Below are 18,869 nucleotides of genomic sequence, written 5' to 3' on the forward strand. Positions count from 1 at the left end.
TGAGAGCTCTACTTCTACACATATAGTGGTTAAGGGTAGACTTCAGATGACGTGTACCCAGAAGACATATAGTAACAGCAGGAACTACCAAGCTAGTACACCAAGCAGGAGGCGCCATGCCATGAAGTACCAAAAGGTTTCTGGGAAAGGATGTATCAAACTGACCGGCAGGGTGTCCCAGACTAAATATGCCTTTTCCATCCCTACCTAGAGGTGCTAATGATTAAATCGTGAAGTTCTTGCATTTTAAGCATTCATCCATCTCTGAATACATTATCATACTGGCAAACTATTAGGTTTCACTTTCCTTGTATGGAAAAATCTGCAATAGTGATATCAGTTTGCATCAAGAAGGTTTCTCAAAACCCTTGCAGTTTAAGGTTCTAAACAAATCTGTGAGTACTCATGCTTGGTCCCTGTTTCATTTCTTCCTTGATCTATAACATTACATAAAATTGGCTAGGATAGTAGGATAAGGAAGGTAGTAAAAAAGATAAAAACTAAGAAAGAGATGCAATGGCAGCTGGTGGGATAACAATGCAAATCATTATGATTGGTTCTTTGATAACAATTTTCCATATTACAAGACCTATAATTTAATAAACCCAAGTAATTCACTTAGTCTGTTTCCTATTATATTGTTCTATATTGTCAGATCTTTTTTCAAGTAATTATTTTAATGTTTATTTATTTTCTGGGCACTATCAGTATTAACAACTTTTAATTTCCATTGGCTTTTAGATCATAAATGGTAGCTGCACAGGTAATGAGGGAACTTATGTAAGATTAAGTTTGTATTAGTAAATATCGGTCATCAAACTTTATTATTCATTTATTTTCACTTATCTACTCATACATCTTATTGTAATATATCTATCAATCTCAACAAGGAATAACAGCTGCTCCTGTTACTTTCCTTTCTCTGAGTTTTGAATTTTTATTCAGGTACTAAATTCCTGAATATTTATTCATAACAATGACTCAAATTTCCTAAAAAGTCTGAATGTGTAATGCTTCTAAACTTCATTTTGATTGGACTTTTTACATAGGAATTTACTCCAAGGAGACAGCCCTTTTTTTCTTATATAGTGGGGTTAATGGCCTATGACTTACCAATGTAGAGGAGTGGTTCCCAATCTCTGGAGAAGTAGCCTAATCTTATTTAATGAGCAACACAAGACATTGAGATTCAGCAACAATAAAGCTTTATTGATTTAAAAGGGTTTTTTGTGGGGTGGGGGATGGGGTGGGAATTGAACACTCATTCAAACAAACATGCTTCTGTCCATGGCCGAGTTGGTTAGACTTGACCTGAGTTGTTGGAAAAGACAACTGCGTAGCACAGGTGGAGATTCAGGCAATGGAGACTTCCAAGAGAGCCCTTTTCCAATCACATATTCCTTTCCACATCACCTCTGCCTTTTGTTGTCCTGCTAGGTTACTAAGTCAAATGTGACTTGCTGTATAACAGTTTAATTTGTTATCTCTGGTTGCTGTCCTCCAGCCCTTGTCTGATCTTGAATTGCTTTCCAGTTCTATGCATCACTGCATGACCTTAAATATACCCAACTACTGACCCCATTATCCCATTTTCAAGACATAAAATACATTTTCACATTCCACTTGTCTATTCATTTAATTGTCACTGGTGCCAGTCTGCTTTCTGTCTCCCAGAATTCATGAAGGTTAAAATGGCATTGCTTCAGCCAAATTTAGCAAACCAAAGTTTTGTTCTGTGCTTTACTTTGCTTTTCCAAAATGTTTTTGTTTCTTATTTTTGATTGTCTCTGCTATGAGTTCTCCATTTCAAATAAGGATTTTGAAGTAACTGTTTTAGTAAGTAGCCTTAAATGAATAATAAAAAGAGGAGACCCCCTATGATTTGGAGCTCCAGTGAAGAGTCAGTGTCACTCTCAGGGAGATCAAGCCACATCCACATGGCTATTTTGCCATACCTCCTTCCCACCCTGGAATCAGTGGAAAAGCATGTTGCCCTAAGCCTTGCTGCTCACATAATGAATCCTAGTAGTCATGCAGAATGGGCCTGTATGTGATGCTATCTATGTAGCTCTAACAAACATTCTAAGGGGCATGATTGATAGTGCTCTTGGCTAAAATTCTTCCTTGCTTAACATCATCCTATATGTGAAACTCTGGGCCAGTTACTTGACCTATCAGCCAGAGGTGGCAGCAAAGTGTTTGTTTTTGTGTCTCTTGGATGCTATCTAATGGTAGTCCAGGTATGTGAAGCTGCTGGCTAAGTGCTGTTGAAGAGTTGGAGTTTGAGAAGGATGTAGCAGTTGTTATCAGTGTGGGAATTGTAAACTATCTTAATAAGGTTACATGAGGAAAGAAAATGAGAAAACACAGCCAAAAGAGAACTGAATGGTAGGTAAACAAGTCAGGAACCAGATGAAAGAGGACATTTTTTTGCAAAAACAAAAAACAAAACAAAACAACCTACAGCAGGACAAGTTGGAGCCATAGGTTTGCCAACACAAAACATGCCATTTAGGGCCAACTTCCTTAGATGCATCAGTGCAGCATCTTGAGGCAGAATGGTGGCAAAACGTCTGGAGCACAGCACCTAAAGCTCTTCTTGGGCTGTCTCATCTGTACATGGATGCTGAAGTCCAAGCAGTGTATGCAGTTACACTGGAAATGACTAGCGAGCTGTCCTCATGGAAAGCATGTGTCAGAACCAAGCTTGCCTCTGACTCAGTATGTCATGTTCACTGTTCCAATGTTCCTGGTACATCGTAACGTTCCGCATGTCATTTGCCTGATACGTGTTTGATCTCAGGAGGGAGGAGGATTCCTCTTCGGGGAGTTGTTATCTCTTGGCTGCTGGGTTGGAATGTGTTTGGGTTATCTCATGTGTTCAAGGTTGCTTTCCCAGGATATGTGGAAAATGGTGAACAGCACCTGGGAGGGGGGTGGTTGCTATGGCTGGGCGAGGGGAGGGATTACATTTGGAGCCAAGGGTTTTTAGTTTGCATTTGGCGTGCTTTTAGTCATTCTCAGCTTTCTCTGTATTTGCATACTATTCTTTCAATAAATCAGATATCATTAAGTATCTGCTTGTGAGTCTGAGTATATCAGGATAGGCAATCACTACACAGAATGAGTTTCACTTTCTGAGTCAGAGGAGGAATTGGAAACTTATCAGGCTGGAATCAGAGAAACAAAACTCCAGCATGACTCAGCAGAGTGGGAAGAAGTTGCAATGCTGATTGGGTGAGATCTGGAGGAGGAATTGAATGTGCCAATCAGTGCGTGCCAGAGATGGGCTGAAAAATGTGTGAAGGAGAAGGCAGCCTGATTGGCTACAGGAGACTCCAAGCTTGCCAAAGACTGGGATAAAAGGCAGCCGTGCAGACAGCAAGCTGCCAGAGACAACTGATCCTCTAAGCCTGCAGCTTTGGAAGAAGAATCCCTACTAGCATCCGAAGTGGTGTCTATAGTTGAGGAGGAACCAGAGCCTGACTTTCAGCCTGAAGAAGGGAAATTTGTGCCTGATGCATGTGAGGAATCAGTGTCACCCGAGCCTAGTAATCTGTGTTGTGCTTCAAGCCTTGAAAGCCCTCTTTCTCCTTAGTGGCATGGCCAAGTTGGGAGTTTTCCACACTGCTGTTTGATCACAGATTGCTGCAACCATGCTTCACAGACTCCAGCGAATTTTGGAGATTTTTACCTACCTTGTTCAGGATTTGGATCTGTGGCACACACGGTCCTTCCAGCCAAGTCCAGTCTAGTTCCAAACTCCAAGCCTTGCTCCAAGTCTCCTGTCCAGAGAATCCAGCCTAGTCCAGAGTTCCAAGCCTTGTTCCAAGTCTTCTGTCTGTAGTTTCCAGTCTATCCTGGGGCTTCCAGCTGAGTCTAGCCTAGCTTCAAATTCCAAGCCTTGTTCCAAGTCTTCAGTTCAGAGAATTCTGCCTAGTCCGGGATTTCCAGCTGAGCCCAGACTAGCTCACGTTCCAAGCGTTGTCTTCCAGCCTTTGTGTCGTAAAATACAACCTAGTCCAGAGACCTCAGTCGAGTCTTGCCTTGCTCTGAGTTTGAGTCCTGCTCCAAGTCTACAGTGCATCCCTGTGTGCTGCTCATAGTCCTGTTTCCAGGTCAAGTGAGCCAGTCACCTAGTGTCTGTGCTGTTCCAGTATTGTTCCAGTTCGAGAACTGTTGTCTCCAGCTCTTGTGTTTTGGTTGAATCCAGTCTTGTCTGCAGTGTAAGATCCTCTTCACTGCCTTGCCATGCCAGTTTACCTTGGGTCATCTAGTCTTTGTATTTCAAGGACTATTTGATTGTAACTAGTTAATTAATAAAGAGTTTTTATTGAGAACTTGTCTGGTGCTTAGTCTGAACAGGACAGCATGGAGCCTGTGTGGATTTGGCATTAGTTTCTCTGTGCTTGAACAAAGGGACTGAACCATATTTATCAAGCTTCATAAAACCAGGAAGCTTGGAAAATGGAGATGTAAAAGAGTGGAAATGCTGTTCTTTCTAGATAACCCACAAGTGTTTCCAATATTTGGGAACTCAATGCATTTTTATTAATTGTTGTTGTTGCTGTAATATACATGAAAAACAAACAAACAAAAAAAAGGAGCAAGAAAAAATGAAATTCAATGTTTATAAAAATAAACTTAAGTTTATAAAAGTTTATAATATGTATAAGATATAAACATAGAATCCCCAAAACACATTGTAATACTGATAAAAATTCAGAAGTTTTAGATACTACTAAGGCATCTGGACCAGACTGTGATATCGAGAGGTGTTTAATTTAAAAAGCTGTCATTTTTTAGTATTAGTTGCTGGTTACTCAAATGTTTAATAACTTGATTGGCAATAACTTATCTATAACTTCCAAAAATCCCAAAAATATTTCATCTGAATGTTTCAATTGGGATTATCCAAGAGAATAAGTTTATCATGTGAATAAATTTCAGAATTTACTTTCCAACATCATTCAAATGAGCTTTGCAGTTTTTAATGCAGGAAATGCAATAGAAGTGTGTCTAAAGATGAAGCCAACTCCTTGCCATGATTATCTTTTTTTATTAATTGGAAAAGCCCTTTTAAATCAGCTATAAATCCTCCCTTACATTTATTTGTGAACCGTCATGAGTTGCTGGGATTCATATGTTCCTTTTCCTCTCCAGTCACCAGTTTTTTACTAAGAGGATGTCCTTTTTCCTTTTCTTTTTTCCTTTTTGTTTTCATGAACACAAGTGCAGGATTTTTATCTGATGTCTCCAACATGTTCCACATGATTAGATGTGGTAATGAGAAATTAAATGCAGGATGTATGAGTAACTAGACATAACTTCAAATAGTTTGCTTTTAGCCTTTGTTCGTTTGATTAATGTTTATAGCCATCCAACTAATGGGCAACTTAGAATGGCATTCAAAGTTTTTTTTAAAAAAAAGATAGTAATAACAACATTAAACATATTGTGCCAGTGGCAACATCAAGCAACCAAAAACAACCATAAACAAACTCTACTATTAGAAAAACATGCATGTATCAAATTGTTGTAACTGGGAGAGGTGAGATGAGGTCTTAAATTTCTACTTCTCCCAAGACCACCAGCTGCTGGAGGAGAATTTGCAAGCTTCAAGAACACCTGAAGACATGTTTGATTTCAGTGAGAAGGTGGAAATAGATTAGGGTTATTCTATGAGCTAACCTCAATTTCAGTTTTAAGGATCCAAGAAATAATTGTTTCTGCTAAATTTTAATGTCACAACATGGAAATATATGTATGTTTAAATTATTTGCAAAATAAACATGGCTTACCCAAGGCTTTGTAATAATTTAATAATTTATTATATTATTTACAAAAGAACAGACATAAGAATATTCAACCAGCTAATATGCAAACAGAAAACTATTACAAATAGAATATTAAAAACTTTGAATGTGTGAGCAAATGAGAACTTTTTCATTTGGTACTGAAATAAAAACAATATTGGCATAAATACATCAAGATACTCGCTCTTTCTTTTCTTAGTTTATTGAAGTTCTTAATGCAAAACCAGGATGATATGAGAGAAGGTACCCTTGCAAGTATCTGGTGTGATGTAGCTCAATTTGATAAATTAATTTGGTTGGAACTGCTGAACCCTTCTCAGATTGGAACCTGCAAGCATTTTTCAATTGCATCCCTAAATATAATGCATTATATTAATCCACCCTATAGATTATCATCTCCGCAAAGGATCGTTACCTTGTCGTGGTGCTGGAGCTTGAGCACCTCAATGATGCCATGAGCTAAACCGTGAAGGGCCACCCAAGACGGGAAGGTCATGACAGAGAGGTCAGACTAAATGCGATCCCTGGGGAAGGTAATGGCAACCCACCCCAGTATTCTTGCCGTGAAAACTAAATGGATCAGTACAACCAGAGATATGTCGGTATACCATCGGAAGATGAGACCCCCAGGTCGGAAGATGGTCAAAATGCTACTGGGGAGGAACAGAGGATGAGCTCAACTAGCCCCAGTCGTGATGACGCAGCTAGCTCAAAGCCGAAAGGACGGTTAGCGGCCGACGGTGCTGGTGGTGAACGGCGAATCCGATGTTCTAAGGATCAACACACCATTGGAACCTGGAATGTAAGATCTATGAGCCAGGGCAAATTGGATGTAGTTATTGGTGAGATGTCAAGATTAAAGATAGACATTCTGGGTGTCAGTGAACTGAAATGGACTGGAATGGGCCACTTCACATCAAATGACCACCAGATCTACTACTGTGGACAAGAGGACCACAGAAGAAATGGAGTAGCCTTCATAATTAATAGTAAAGTGGCTAAAGCAGTGCTTGGATACAACCCCAAAAACGACAGAATGATCTCAATTCGAATTCAGGGCAAGCCATCTAACATCACAGTGATCCAAATATACGCCCCAACCACAAATGCTGAAGAAGCTGAAGTAGAGCAGTTCTATGAGGATCTGCAGCACCTACTGGACAACACGCCTAAAAGAGATGTTATTTTCATCACAGGAGACTGGAATGCTAAGGTGGGCAGTCAAATGACACCTCGAATTACAGGTAAGTATGGCCTGGGAGAACAAAACGAAGCAGGACATAGGCTGATAGAATTTTGCCAAGACAATTCACTCTGCATAACAAACACTCTCTTCCAACAACCTAAGAGACGGCTTTACACATGGACTTCACCAGATGGACAACACCGAAATCAGATTGATTACATCCTTTGCAGCCAAAGGTGGCGGACATCAGTACAGTCGGTAAAAACTAGGCCTGGAGCTGACTGTAGTTCAGACCATGAACTTCTTCTTGCACAATTTAGGATCAGACTAAAGAGATTAGGGAAGACCCACAGATCAGCTAGATATGAGCTCACGAATATTCCTCAGGAATATGCAGTGGAGGTGAAGAATAGATTTAAGGGACTGGACTTAGTAGATAGGGTCCCGGAAGAACTCTGGACAGAAGTTGGCAGCATTGTTCAGGAGGCGGCAACAAAATACATCCCAAAGAAAGAGAAAACCAAGAAGGCAAAATGGCTGTCTGCTGAGACACTAGAAGTAGCCCAAGAAAGAAGGAAAGCAAAAGGCAACAGCGATAGGGGGAGATATGCCCAATTAAATGCAAAATTCCAGAGGTTAGCCAGAAGAGATAAGGAATTATTTTTAAACAAGCAATGCGCGGAAGTGGAAGAAGACAATAGAATAGGAAGGACAAGAGACCTCTTCCAGAAAATTAGAAACATTGGAGGTAAATTCCAGGCAAAAATGGGTATGATCAAAAACAAAGATGGCAAGGACCTAACAGAAGAAGAAGAGATCAAGAAAAGGTGGCAAGAATATACAGAAGACCTGTATAGGAAGGATAACAATATCGGGGATAGCTTTGATGGTGTGGTCAGTGAGCTAGAGCCAGACATCCTGAAGAGTGAGGTTGAGTGGGCCTTAAGAAGCATTGCTAATAACAAGGCAGCAGGAGAAGACGGCATCCCAGCTGAACTGTTCAAAATCTTGCAAGATGATGCTGTCAAGGTAATGCATGCTATATGCCAGCAAATTTGGAAAACACAAGAATGGCCATCAGATTGGAAAAAATCAACTTATATCCCCATACCAAAAAAGGGAAACACTAAAGAATGTTCAAACTATCGAACAGTGGCACTCATTTCACATGCCAGTAAGGTAATGCTCAAGATCCTGCAAGGTAGACTTCAGCAGTTCATGGAGCGAGAATTGCCAGATGTACAGGCTGGGTTTAGAAAAGGCAGGGGAACTAGAGACCAAATTGCCAATATCCGCTGGATAATGGAAAAAGCCAGGGAGTTTCAGAAAAACATCTATTTCTGTTTTATTGACTATTCTAAAGCCTTTGACTGTGTGGACCATAACAAATTGTGGCAAGTTCTTAGTGGTATGGGGATACCAAGTCATCTTGTATGCCTCCTGAAGAATCTGTATAACGACCAAGTAGCAACAGTAAGAACAGACCACGGAACAACGGACTGGTTTAAGATTGGGAAAGGAGTACGGCAGGGCTGTATACTCTCACCCTACCTATTCAACTTGTATGCAGAACACATCATGCGACAAGCTGGTCTTGAGGAATCCAAGGCTGGAGTTAAAATCTCTGGAAGAAACATTAACAATCTCAGATATGCAGATGATACCACTTTGATGGCTGAAAGTGAAGAGGAACTGAGGAGCCTTATGATGAAGGTGAAAGAAGAAAGTGCAAAAGCTGGCTTGCAGCTAAACCTCAAAAAAACCAAGATTATGGCAACCAGCTTGATTGATAACTGGCAAATAGAGGGAGAAAATGTAGAAGCAGTGAAAGACTTTGTATTCCTAGGTGCAAAGATTACTGCAGATGCTGACTGCAGTCAGGAAATCAGAAGACGCTTAATCCTTGGGAGAAGAGCAATGACAAATCTCGATAAAATAGTTAAGAGCAGAGACATCACGCTGACAACAAAGGCCCGCATAGTTAAAGCAATGGTGTTCCCTGTAGTAACATATGGCTGCGAGAGCTGGACCATAAGGAAGGCTGAGCGAAGGAAGATCGATGCTTTTGAACTGTGGTGTTGGAGGAAAATTCTGAGAGTGCCTTGGACTGCAAGAAGATCAAACCAGTCCATCCTCCAGGAAATAAAGCCAGACTGCTCACTTGAGGGAATGATATTAAAGGCAAAACTGAAATATTTTGGCCACATAATGAGAAGACAGGACACCCTGGAGAAGATGCTGATGCTAGGGAGAGTGGAAGGCAAAAGGAAGAGGGGCCGACCAAGGGCAAGATGGATGGATGATATTCTAGAGGTGACGGACTCGTCCCTGGGGGAGCTGGGGATGTTGACGACCGACAGGAAGCTCTGGCGTGGGCTGGTCCATGAAGTCACGAAGAGCCGGAAGCGACTAAACGAATAAACAACAACAATAGATTATCATACAGCTTTATCCTGGAAGGCCATCCCTTCCCAGGAAAGACCATAGTTCATGACCTACCTAAACTGATAAAAAGGCTGCAAGATGTTGAAGATATTAAATAGCATGGAGGAGGAGAGAAGAAAAAGGAAACTTTCCAGTTAGGTCATGCAATCAAGCAAAAAAACAAACAAAAATAGAACTACTTTTGAAAGCACTTTATCATTTTGATTCCAGCCCATAGAATTTGCTTGGCTAGATTTCATGGCCAGGAGTTTAAAGAGAATTAATAAGGTCATAACCTTGTATCTCTCATGACAGAATTCATTTATCAGGACAACCAAGAGTATTTCAGTGCCAAACCTTGCCTTTGACTTTATTTTTTCCTAAAAAAGTTTTTGTAATCTACTGTTGATTGTCTTCCCATTCAGATTTGAAACAACAGCATTTCCAAGTCTTAATTTTCTGTGAGATAAAATTAAGTCACAACATATAACAGGCATTATTGCTATGTTGAGGGAAGATTCATCTTATGTTCAGCTTCCTAAACCAGAGAAACAGCTCCTGGTACAGTATTCCTTGTTAGCCCTGTCCATATATTATCAAAGAGATAGGGAACCTTCACCTGGTCTTCAGTGATTGCTCTTCTCCAATGCATTACTTTGAAATCTCCATGAAAATGAATTTTGGCATAGGATTGTGCTGTAGTTCAAATATTCATTGGTATTCAGCAAAGCAAATAATATTTCTTATCCAGTTCTATTTATGTAACATTATTTTTTTTTCTGGAGCACTTGTATGGTATTTACTATATGGCAAACATACTTTGAAATTCCAGGCCTTTTTTTCTAGTATGATTGCTAACCTATCCATTTTTAAAATGAATTATGCTGTTTACAAGTTGTTTCTTTAAAAAAAGAGCATTCATTATTAATGTTGAGTAATGTTAGTTCTGTTTAGTAATCATGACAGTTGCTCTCCAGGCAATGTTGTAGTTTGCCCTTGTGATTAATGTGGCAACATTAGATTTTGAAAAGCCTGCCTAATTCTTATGGCCAGGGTTATCTCTTATCGGAGAACAGCTTTAAATGTCAGCATGTCAAGAATGTAAGCATGGACTTATATAGATACTTATGTTAAAAATTTGCAAAAATAAATTTGAGAGAATAATGTTATTTGCTCTAATTAGTTGGGAATGGGAATGTGACATTTTGGGGTATTTCAAATGTATTAACTAGGGAAATGACAGGCAGTCTTTTAAAATGGCAATGTAATTTCTTATGCATGAAAATTAGGAATAGGTCTAAAATCAAAAAGTCTAGTGGAATGGAAGCTGCTAATGTATTTAAAATATTCTAAACCTCAGGATTTGAAGGATTCTGTACTTTGAATAATCCTCCTATATGATGCTATCTGATTTTACTTTTTCTGTTGTCCCACAGAAGTAATGTCTGGTATTGGTTTCCAAAGAAAATAAAAGCTGTATTTCTGATTTGCATTATCCTCCACAGATATCATTAGCCATTTCTGAACTAATGGTGTTTTTAACTGTGTCTATGCAGCTAGTTTCCTAGATGCACAGAGCTCAAAGCCAATTGTTTTCTTCCATGCTTTCTCTGTGTCTTTTTGACCCCCCCCCCAAAAAAAACCTTGCTTCAGGCAGTGCAGATTTTAGACAGGATTTCCCCCTATCCTCAGTGTATTGTGCTTTCAATATTAAAATGTCTGTCTCATATACACTTTCCATATATACATATGCACACATAGGCTTGCAATAGGGAATTTATGATGTGATTTAACAGTAGTGCCTTTAGATTGATATGCAGCAGCACTTGGTTTAGTTTATCACCTGAATGCTGATAATGCATGTTTGTTTCTTTTCTGGTAAGTGTCCTCTATGGATCACTCATTTAATTAGCACATTGGTATGAATAGCTCCCAAAACTGTCCCCCCCCCACTAAACATTAAGTTTAATAAACTATTGCTTTATATTATGCAATTAATATTCACCAATGCTGTTGAATGATAGTGAACCCTATAAAAGTTAAGGGTTTTTTTATGTGTTCTCTGCTCTGGGTCTTAGCAGATGACTGTGTCTCTAACAAAATGTGGAAGAAGACAAGCAAATCAAAACCAGCAGCTTTTAGAGTTAGTAGTCATTTGCTCACATTTTTTTTTTCATTGAGTTTGTCTGAAAAGTAGGTGTTTTAACATACAGCCATCACTTAACCTGTGTATTTATTTTAGCATGATGATATTATGTTGTCATCTCCCACGCTGACACAGCATGTTATTTCATCCGTATTTGCTTTCTTACCGTATGAGGCATTTAAAATGGCTTAGCAAAGAGACGGATTCTTGTCATAAAGATTTACTCTCTGTCTTCAAATCTCTTTTGAGCAATCTTCCTTGTTGGTTTGTTCAAAATTCAGTCTGTTGCTGTTTGAACATTTAAAAAAAGAGAGAGAGAGAGAGAAAGAGAGTGCAAGAGAGAGATCTGATGTCAAGAATTTCAAAGTATATTACCGTACCTTTGTTGGTCTGTGCTAAGCATGTTTTAATTGATACATTTTCTACACATGTGTATTGACAAGCTGAATCATTGTTATGCTGCTTCTCTACGTTTGCATGATATGATTTTATGTTATATTTTTTTCCACTCACCAGATGTTTCCAACATTTTGCTTCCCACCACTGTCATCCCCTCCCTTACCACTGCAACAGTCACAGCCACTGTAGCCTTAACAGGCACAGGCACATCGGCAACAGCCATCAACACCCGAGGTACAGTATGCTTCTTTGTTATGGCCAGGAAACCACAATATAAATAGGCTATCACAGGGCTAGAAGCCTTAAAAGAATGATCAAAATGCTAAAGGAAGAATTACATTTCTGTGCACATTTTAATTTTGTTAAGTAAGAAGTCCAGTTTGGTTGTCTGCAATTAACATAGCTGTGAATGATTCAACAGCACTTTCTCTAATGACATTTATGAATGTGGGTGGGTGCTTAACTGCTTTCCTAAGTAATTGCTTCCTTTAGGATTATCATATTAAACTTGTGTTAGAAGTAAACCTACTTAATTTTAAATTAACATTATCTTAAGAAGGATATGTGTTCTGTTGCTAATATGTTGTGTTTGTGTAAAAGATTTGTATTTAACCATATATTTGTTTAAAACTGTTTGATTAATGTTTTTAGTGTAATTTCTTAATAATTCTGCTTAGTGAACAAAATCATAAGGCTTTCTAGTTTCTTGTACTGGCAGTGCTCAACAGTTTCTAATCTTTAGTGGAGGATGTACTTTACATTTTAGAAGACTAATTTGTCTTATATTAGAAAATTATTATGGATTATTGGAAAATAAATTAATTGTATAAAAGCAGTCTGCCACCCTCCTACTTTCCTTCCACTCACTTTCACCCCTCTGTTATATACAATTGAGTTCTAAGTACACTTTGCAAACTTACGGCTGAATTCATGATTTCAGCTAAGTTGAACAAAAAGAAAATTCCATAGCAAGTAGTCATTTATCAACTTCAGATACTCTTGAGTGACATTGAAATGGGCTTTGGTATCAGGGACTGAGGTAGAAAGGGCAAAACAAAAAAATTGGTACAGGTCTCTCTGAAAGAGGAGCACAGCTCTATATGCCATAATCTGATCTGCTCAGCAGGTTCCCCAGTTCTCAAGAAATTGTTTTCAGAGGAATTTGTGCTCTTTCAGGAAGGCACAGAACAGCAAGTTTTGGGCAGTTCCCTTCTGTGGGCAGGCATCTGGATGTCTGTATGACTGAGAACTGCCAATTGAGTTTAAGAGATTATAAATGTAGGCTCAATGGTGCATTTTCAGATTGAACAGCACTACTTTTTTTTTAAAAAAAGAGCATCTTGAGATATTTAGAATGTCTTCAAAGGACACTTAGAATGTCTGTATACAGTCACATTCAATTAAATCAGTTTAAATTTAAATATTTATCTTTTAAAAAATTATTTAGCTATTGTAATTTATCATCTGGGTCATTTTCTATGGAAGCACTGCTTTTTGTAGCTCTGCTTTTTGGTTCCCTCTTCTGTTTTCATGTCAGCATCTCTGAAATTCTTCTCTCTGGATATGCTTGAAACAGCAGTTTCAAGAGGAACGGAGATAAATATTTAATTCTTTGTTTCCTAAGGCACTGTATAATATTCACTATGAAATTACTGCAGATGTCATTTGTCTTAGAATTAAATGTGCCTTTTAAGTAAATAAAAATAAAGAATGCCATAAAATTATAAGAGGTTGTAGAATGGAGGCTTGATACATTGATGAAATGTTGAGAGCCAATGTACAGGTTAAGGTTTTGAATTAAACCTGGAGTAATCATGTTTAAACCCTTCCTCAGCTATGGAAACTAGAAACTCACTTCATGACTTTGGTCCAGTCACTCTCTCTCAATCAACTTGCTTCACAGTGTTCTTGTCATGTAAAAACAAGGGATGTGATTCCGACACATTACCATTAGATCAGTCCACCCCCAGCAACTGGTGGACACGGATAGGTTCCAGAGGAAGCTGGTGGTTGTTCCTGCTGGTCCGCTGTATGGCCCATCTGAAGCCTTGGCTGCCACTTGGAATAAGGGGGTGGCTGAGGCCTTGGATCAGATCGTGCCCATGCAACCTCTCCCCTCTCATAGATCCTGTCACTCCCTGTGGTTTATGGAGGAGTTGAGGGAGTTTAAATGAGAGAAGAAATGTCTAGAGCATCGCTGGTGCTTAACCAAGGATGAGCTCAACCGGACATGGGTTAAAGCCACTATAAAGGCCTACCTTGTGGTGGCAAGGGCAGTGAAGCAGCAGTACTTCTCCATCCTTATTGCATCTTGAGAGTGCTATCCCACAGCCCTGTTTCGGGTGACATGAGCCTTCTTGGGTAAAGAGAGCTCAGGGAATTTTTTGCAGAGACTGGTGGAGGAATTTGCTCAGCACCTGCAGAATAATATTGCTCAGATTCACTTGCATATGGATGCTGGCCTTATTGCAAGTCCAGAGGAGATGCCTGAGGTGGAGTCTTGCCTGGTTATCTGGAAACAGTTTGAACCTGTTGGACCTGAGGAAGTGGATAGGATCTTTTGGACTGTATGCTCAGCCACTGCTTTCAAGATCCGTCACCTCCTGGCTTGTGAAAGCAGCCCAGGGGGTGTCATGTGAATGGGTTCTGGTAGTGGTTAATTCTTATTTGAGTGAGGGAGTTGTTCCTTTACCTCTTAAAGAAGATTTGGTTCGCCCCCTCCTCAAGAAGCCATGGCTAGACCTCACCATTCTGGACAATTTCCATCCAGTATCCGACTTCCCCTTTTGGGGGGAAGGTGGTTGTGCAACAGCTTCAGAGGGCCTTGATGAATACGCTGATGAAATCCAACTATACATCTCTGCCCCTGGTGAATTAAGTGATGTCATGGACATCTTATCCCACTGCCTGGAGGCTGTGAGAGTCTGGGTGGGGAACAACAGGCTTCAGCCGAACCCTGGCAAGACTGAATGGCTTTGGGTTTTGAGTCCTGCCAGTTCTGGGACTATACCATCTTTGATGTTGGATGGGGTTACACTGCCCCAGACAGAACCAGTGTGCAATCTGGGCGTCCTCCTAGACTCATGATTCCTGCTCAAAGAGCAGGTATATGGCTAGGAGGGCCTTTGCACAGCTTTGTGTTGTGTGCCTGTTTTGCCCCTGGATTGGGAGGCCATTCTTACTGTCAGTCAGGCCTCAGTCACTTCCACATTGGACTACTGTAATGTGTTCTACATGGGTTGCCTTTGAAGAGTATCCAGAAGCTTCAACCACTGTGGAATGTGGCAGTGCAGGCAGTTATGTGTGTTCCCCCTGGAAGAGCACATATTACATCTCTGTTTCACGAGCTGCTTTGGCTGACAGCTTGCTTCTGGGTCCAATTCATGGTACTGTTTTTGACCTTTAAAGCCCTTCATGACATGGGGCCAGGTTATCTGAGGGACAGCCTTTCCCTGATTACATCAGCCCATCCCATTAGATCAAGCAGGAAGGCATGTTACAGATTCCATCCACCAGGGAGTTGCATTTATTGGGTCCCAGGAGGTGGGCCTTCTCTGCCGTGGCTCCCTCCCTCCCATTTTTCTCCTTGAAATTAGGTTTGCTCCTTCTTTGCTATTGTTTAGGAAGTCCCTCAAGAACTGGTTATGTTGTCAGGCCTGGAGGTCTTTGGGAATGGGAGACATTCTTAGATGGCTCTATTATGATTGACATTATTGTTCTCTCCGCAAGGTTGGAATGTTTTAAATATTTTTGATACTATTCTTTTAATAATTACTTTTATCTTTTATACTGATTTTTTTTTAACATTCACTGTTGTTATTTAATTATTGTATGCTGCCCACAATCACCTTGCGTGAGATGGATGGCCATATAAATATGAGCGATAAATAAAATAATAAATTGAACTGTAGAGTTTCTTAAGTAGTTACACTTGATATTCCATTTTTCTGCCCTCTCTGCAGATTGTACAATTCCAGATATGATGAATATTGAAAATATATTGAAATATGTAGAAGTGACCAATAAATGTAACATCTCTTCTACACTATTTATTTTTTGTTTTAATTTTTTTATACAGTAATTGTTATTGTTCATGACATTTTATTTCTATCATTCATATAAATATAAATATAAATATAAATATAAATATAAATATAAATATAAATATAAATATAAATATAAATATAAATAAATAAAATCTGGCCTTTGCTTGTATAGTTAGAAAAATTGTACAGCACAAAGCTTAATTGTGGGATAAAGTAACTGATTTAGCTGTCCCCATCCCAAAAGCTGAGCAAGATGATTGACCACATCCCAGGAGGTACAAATTCATGACCTTTTTTTCATTAGATTAATACACATTCCCTTAGCTTTGTTTTCACATAATATCTTCCAATTTGCATTAAATTATAGTTTATCATTAATCATAATCCTTGTATTTCAAGTGCTATTAAATTTGGCTTTCTAGCATTCCACATGCAATCAAAGAATGTGCCATTTCAATAAGGATGTTTCACAGAATATGTTATGAGAACTCCCATCTTAACTATTAGGTCACTACATACTAAACTGATTTTTTATAACCCTAGGGACTACATTATTGGTTATATTCCATAAGAAGTAACATTTACAATTGACAAAGATTCCCATTCTAAACATATTTTTTATCTGAATACAGTTTGGGAATAACCTTGAAAGTTACTAAATCTATGTTGCATTAGCATGCAATTTCACAGAAGGTCCTGTTGTTTATCTCCTGGTCAGAGACATATTTGCACTTTTGTTCCATCTGTGTATTAAGTGATGTTCTTATGTGCTTCTGAATCACCAATTAAATTCAGAAATCTAAATACTGTATAGTTCTGTGTAGGAAAAAAATGTTTTATGCTTTCTGTGTCTGGAAAACTAACCATAAACACAAGAACATTAGAACCTGGATGGATGGATGGATGGATGGATGGGAGAAGGGAAAAGGGAGAAAGGAGAAGGGAAAAAGGAAAGGAAAGTGCATGAGAAGGATTCTTGTACAGTACCGTTTTGTATAAAGGATTTTATTTCCTTTATATTGTTAATTTATAAATTGATATGTTTACCAGCAATGATGGCCTCTAGCATCTATTGTAATGAGATACCTCAAAACAGATTTTGCAGATGTTCAAACTCTTCAACTAAGGGAGTTTCCAATATACCAGTTATTTAAATTTCATATAGTTGACATAATAAATTATACTATTCAGATTGTGCAATTTTCTTCAAGTGATGCAGGTAGTTTTATTCAGAAACATATCTGAAACAAAGATACTGTGAGACCCAGTGGCCATGACTATCAGAAACAATTCCTGGTCAGCAGTTGCCTCATCTTTCTTCCACACTTTTCCCTAATTTTGGGAGCAACTGGATCTCATTGCTTGCAAGTCCTAATTTATCTAGTTTAATTGAATTTATTCAATTTAGGCACTGCCCACCTCCACAGGATATTAGGCAGCTCACAGTGTAACAGCAATAAAATACAATATGAATTATCAGAAACAAACAACAGAATAAAGGAGGGGGAGGAGGAAGAAGAGGAGGAGGAGAGGAGGTATTTTAAAAAGTACAAGAAGATGGTAGTCTGGCAGCAACACATCCCACATCCCACAAGGGCTCCATCCACCCAACCCAAGGCCTGGGAAATCATAATAGCTGGTAGTCTGGTTCAGGATGATGAGCTAGCCTACTATCACAGAACCATTTTACTTTTCTGGCTTGCTTATGTAATGCTAATAGTTACTGAGTCTTACTTCAGACAAATCAAGCTGGCCATGATTTGTATGAAGTAAAACCTAGATCATTTAATTTGACCCAGGGTTTGGCTAAGACAAATTGCAAAAGGTAATTTGAAGGCAAGAAGTCTCTTCTCTCCCTCTCTATACGGCCTGGGCATCAGGCCACCTGCAAAACTTCCTGGCACCCTTTCCTTCTTTATTTCCTGTTAGTTATCACCAAACTTGAATTCAAACATAGCATATCTGTTCAGCTCACATAGACCCACTTGACCTTTCTTACATCTTCTATTTCTGTTGTTGTCACCCCACACCTACCTGAGTCACCCACCTTATTTCCATTATGATATACTATATTTTCCTACTCTGTACCCACCCCTCCTGTCTCTCCAGCATTGTGCACCTTCCTTCTCTGCCATTACTGCCTGGTCCATGCACAGAACACTCCATACAGACATGAAACTTTGGACATCCCTACAACATCTTCAAAAGCTGTTGTACATTATGAAAATTATTTTATTGTCAGGTATTTCCCATAGAATTAAAACTTCCTTAATATGCTATGTTAATTAATGCAACCCAAAGTAATTTTTATTTGTGATCTTCAATTTTTAAAATCACTTTATAATTTTTTAGAAAATAATTTGATGCATATGTTGAAGAACTAAATGTAATAAATTGATTAATGGAAACAGGGATGTTTATCCCTGTATATGTGATTAAATATAAATATTCACACTTATTTAAATAATAAAGTATGAATATTTATATTTAATCACATATAAATTCAGCAATCCAAATTATAACATCATATACTTAAAGCCCTAAATGGCACAAGGCGAGGATACTACAAGTCCACCTCTCCTTGAGGATATCTGTCTGCTCCAGTAGATCTGATAGGGTGGGCACACTCCAGGTCCCTTCCTAGTGTTGCCATCTAGCAGGACTTAGGCAGTGTGCCTTCTCATGGTAGCGGCCACTGTCCTTTGGGACACCCTTCCCCCTGAGCTCCGGCAGATCCTTACCATCATGGCCTTCCAAAAAGCTGTAAAGACTTGGGTTTTCCCACAAGCCTTGGAGTGATATGAGGCTGGTAACCAGGGAAACTCCACAGTTGTTATACAAATGTGTATATG

General features: G+C 39.0%; 1 protein-coding gene across 3 annotated transcripts in view; it reads left to right on the top strand.

Annotated features, from left to right (window-relative positions):
* Window positions 1-18,869, top strand: part of CADM2 (cell adhesion molecule 2) — a 465,617-nt gene that overhangs the window by 408,949 nt on the left and 37,799 nt on the right. For 2 of the 3 annotated variants that reach the window (XM_063305494.1, XM_063305495.1), the window contains one exon: window positions 12,089-12,205. The exons of the other annotated variant lie outside the window; for it this stretch is intronic. In XM_063305494.1, the coding sequence (XP_063161564.1) occupies window positions 12,089-12,205 (117 nt within the window). The remainder of the gene's footprint in view (window positions 1-12,088; window positions 12,206-18,869) is intronic. 3 annotated transcript variants of the gene reach the window in all.

The sequence above is a fragment of the Candoia aspera genome, chromosome 5 (assembly GCF_035149785.1).
Source record: "Candoia aspera isolate rCanAsp1 chromosome 5, rCanAsp1.hap2, whole genome shotgun sequence".
Taxonomy (NCBI): Eukaryota; Metazoa; Chordata; class Lepidosauria; order Squamata; family Boidae; genus Candoia; species Candoia aspera.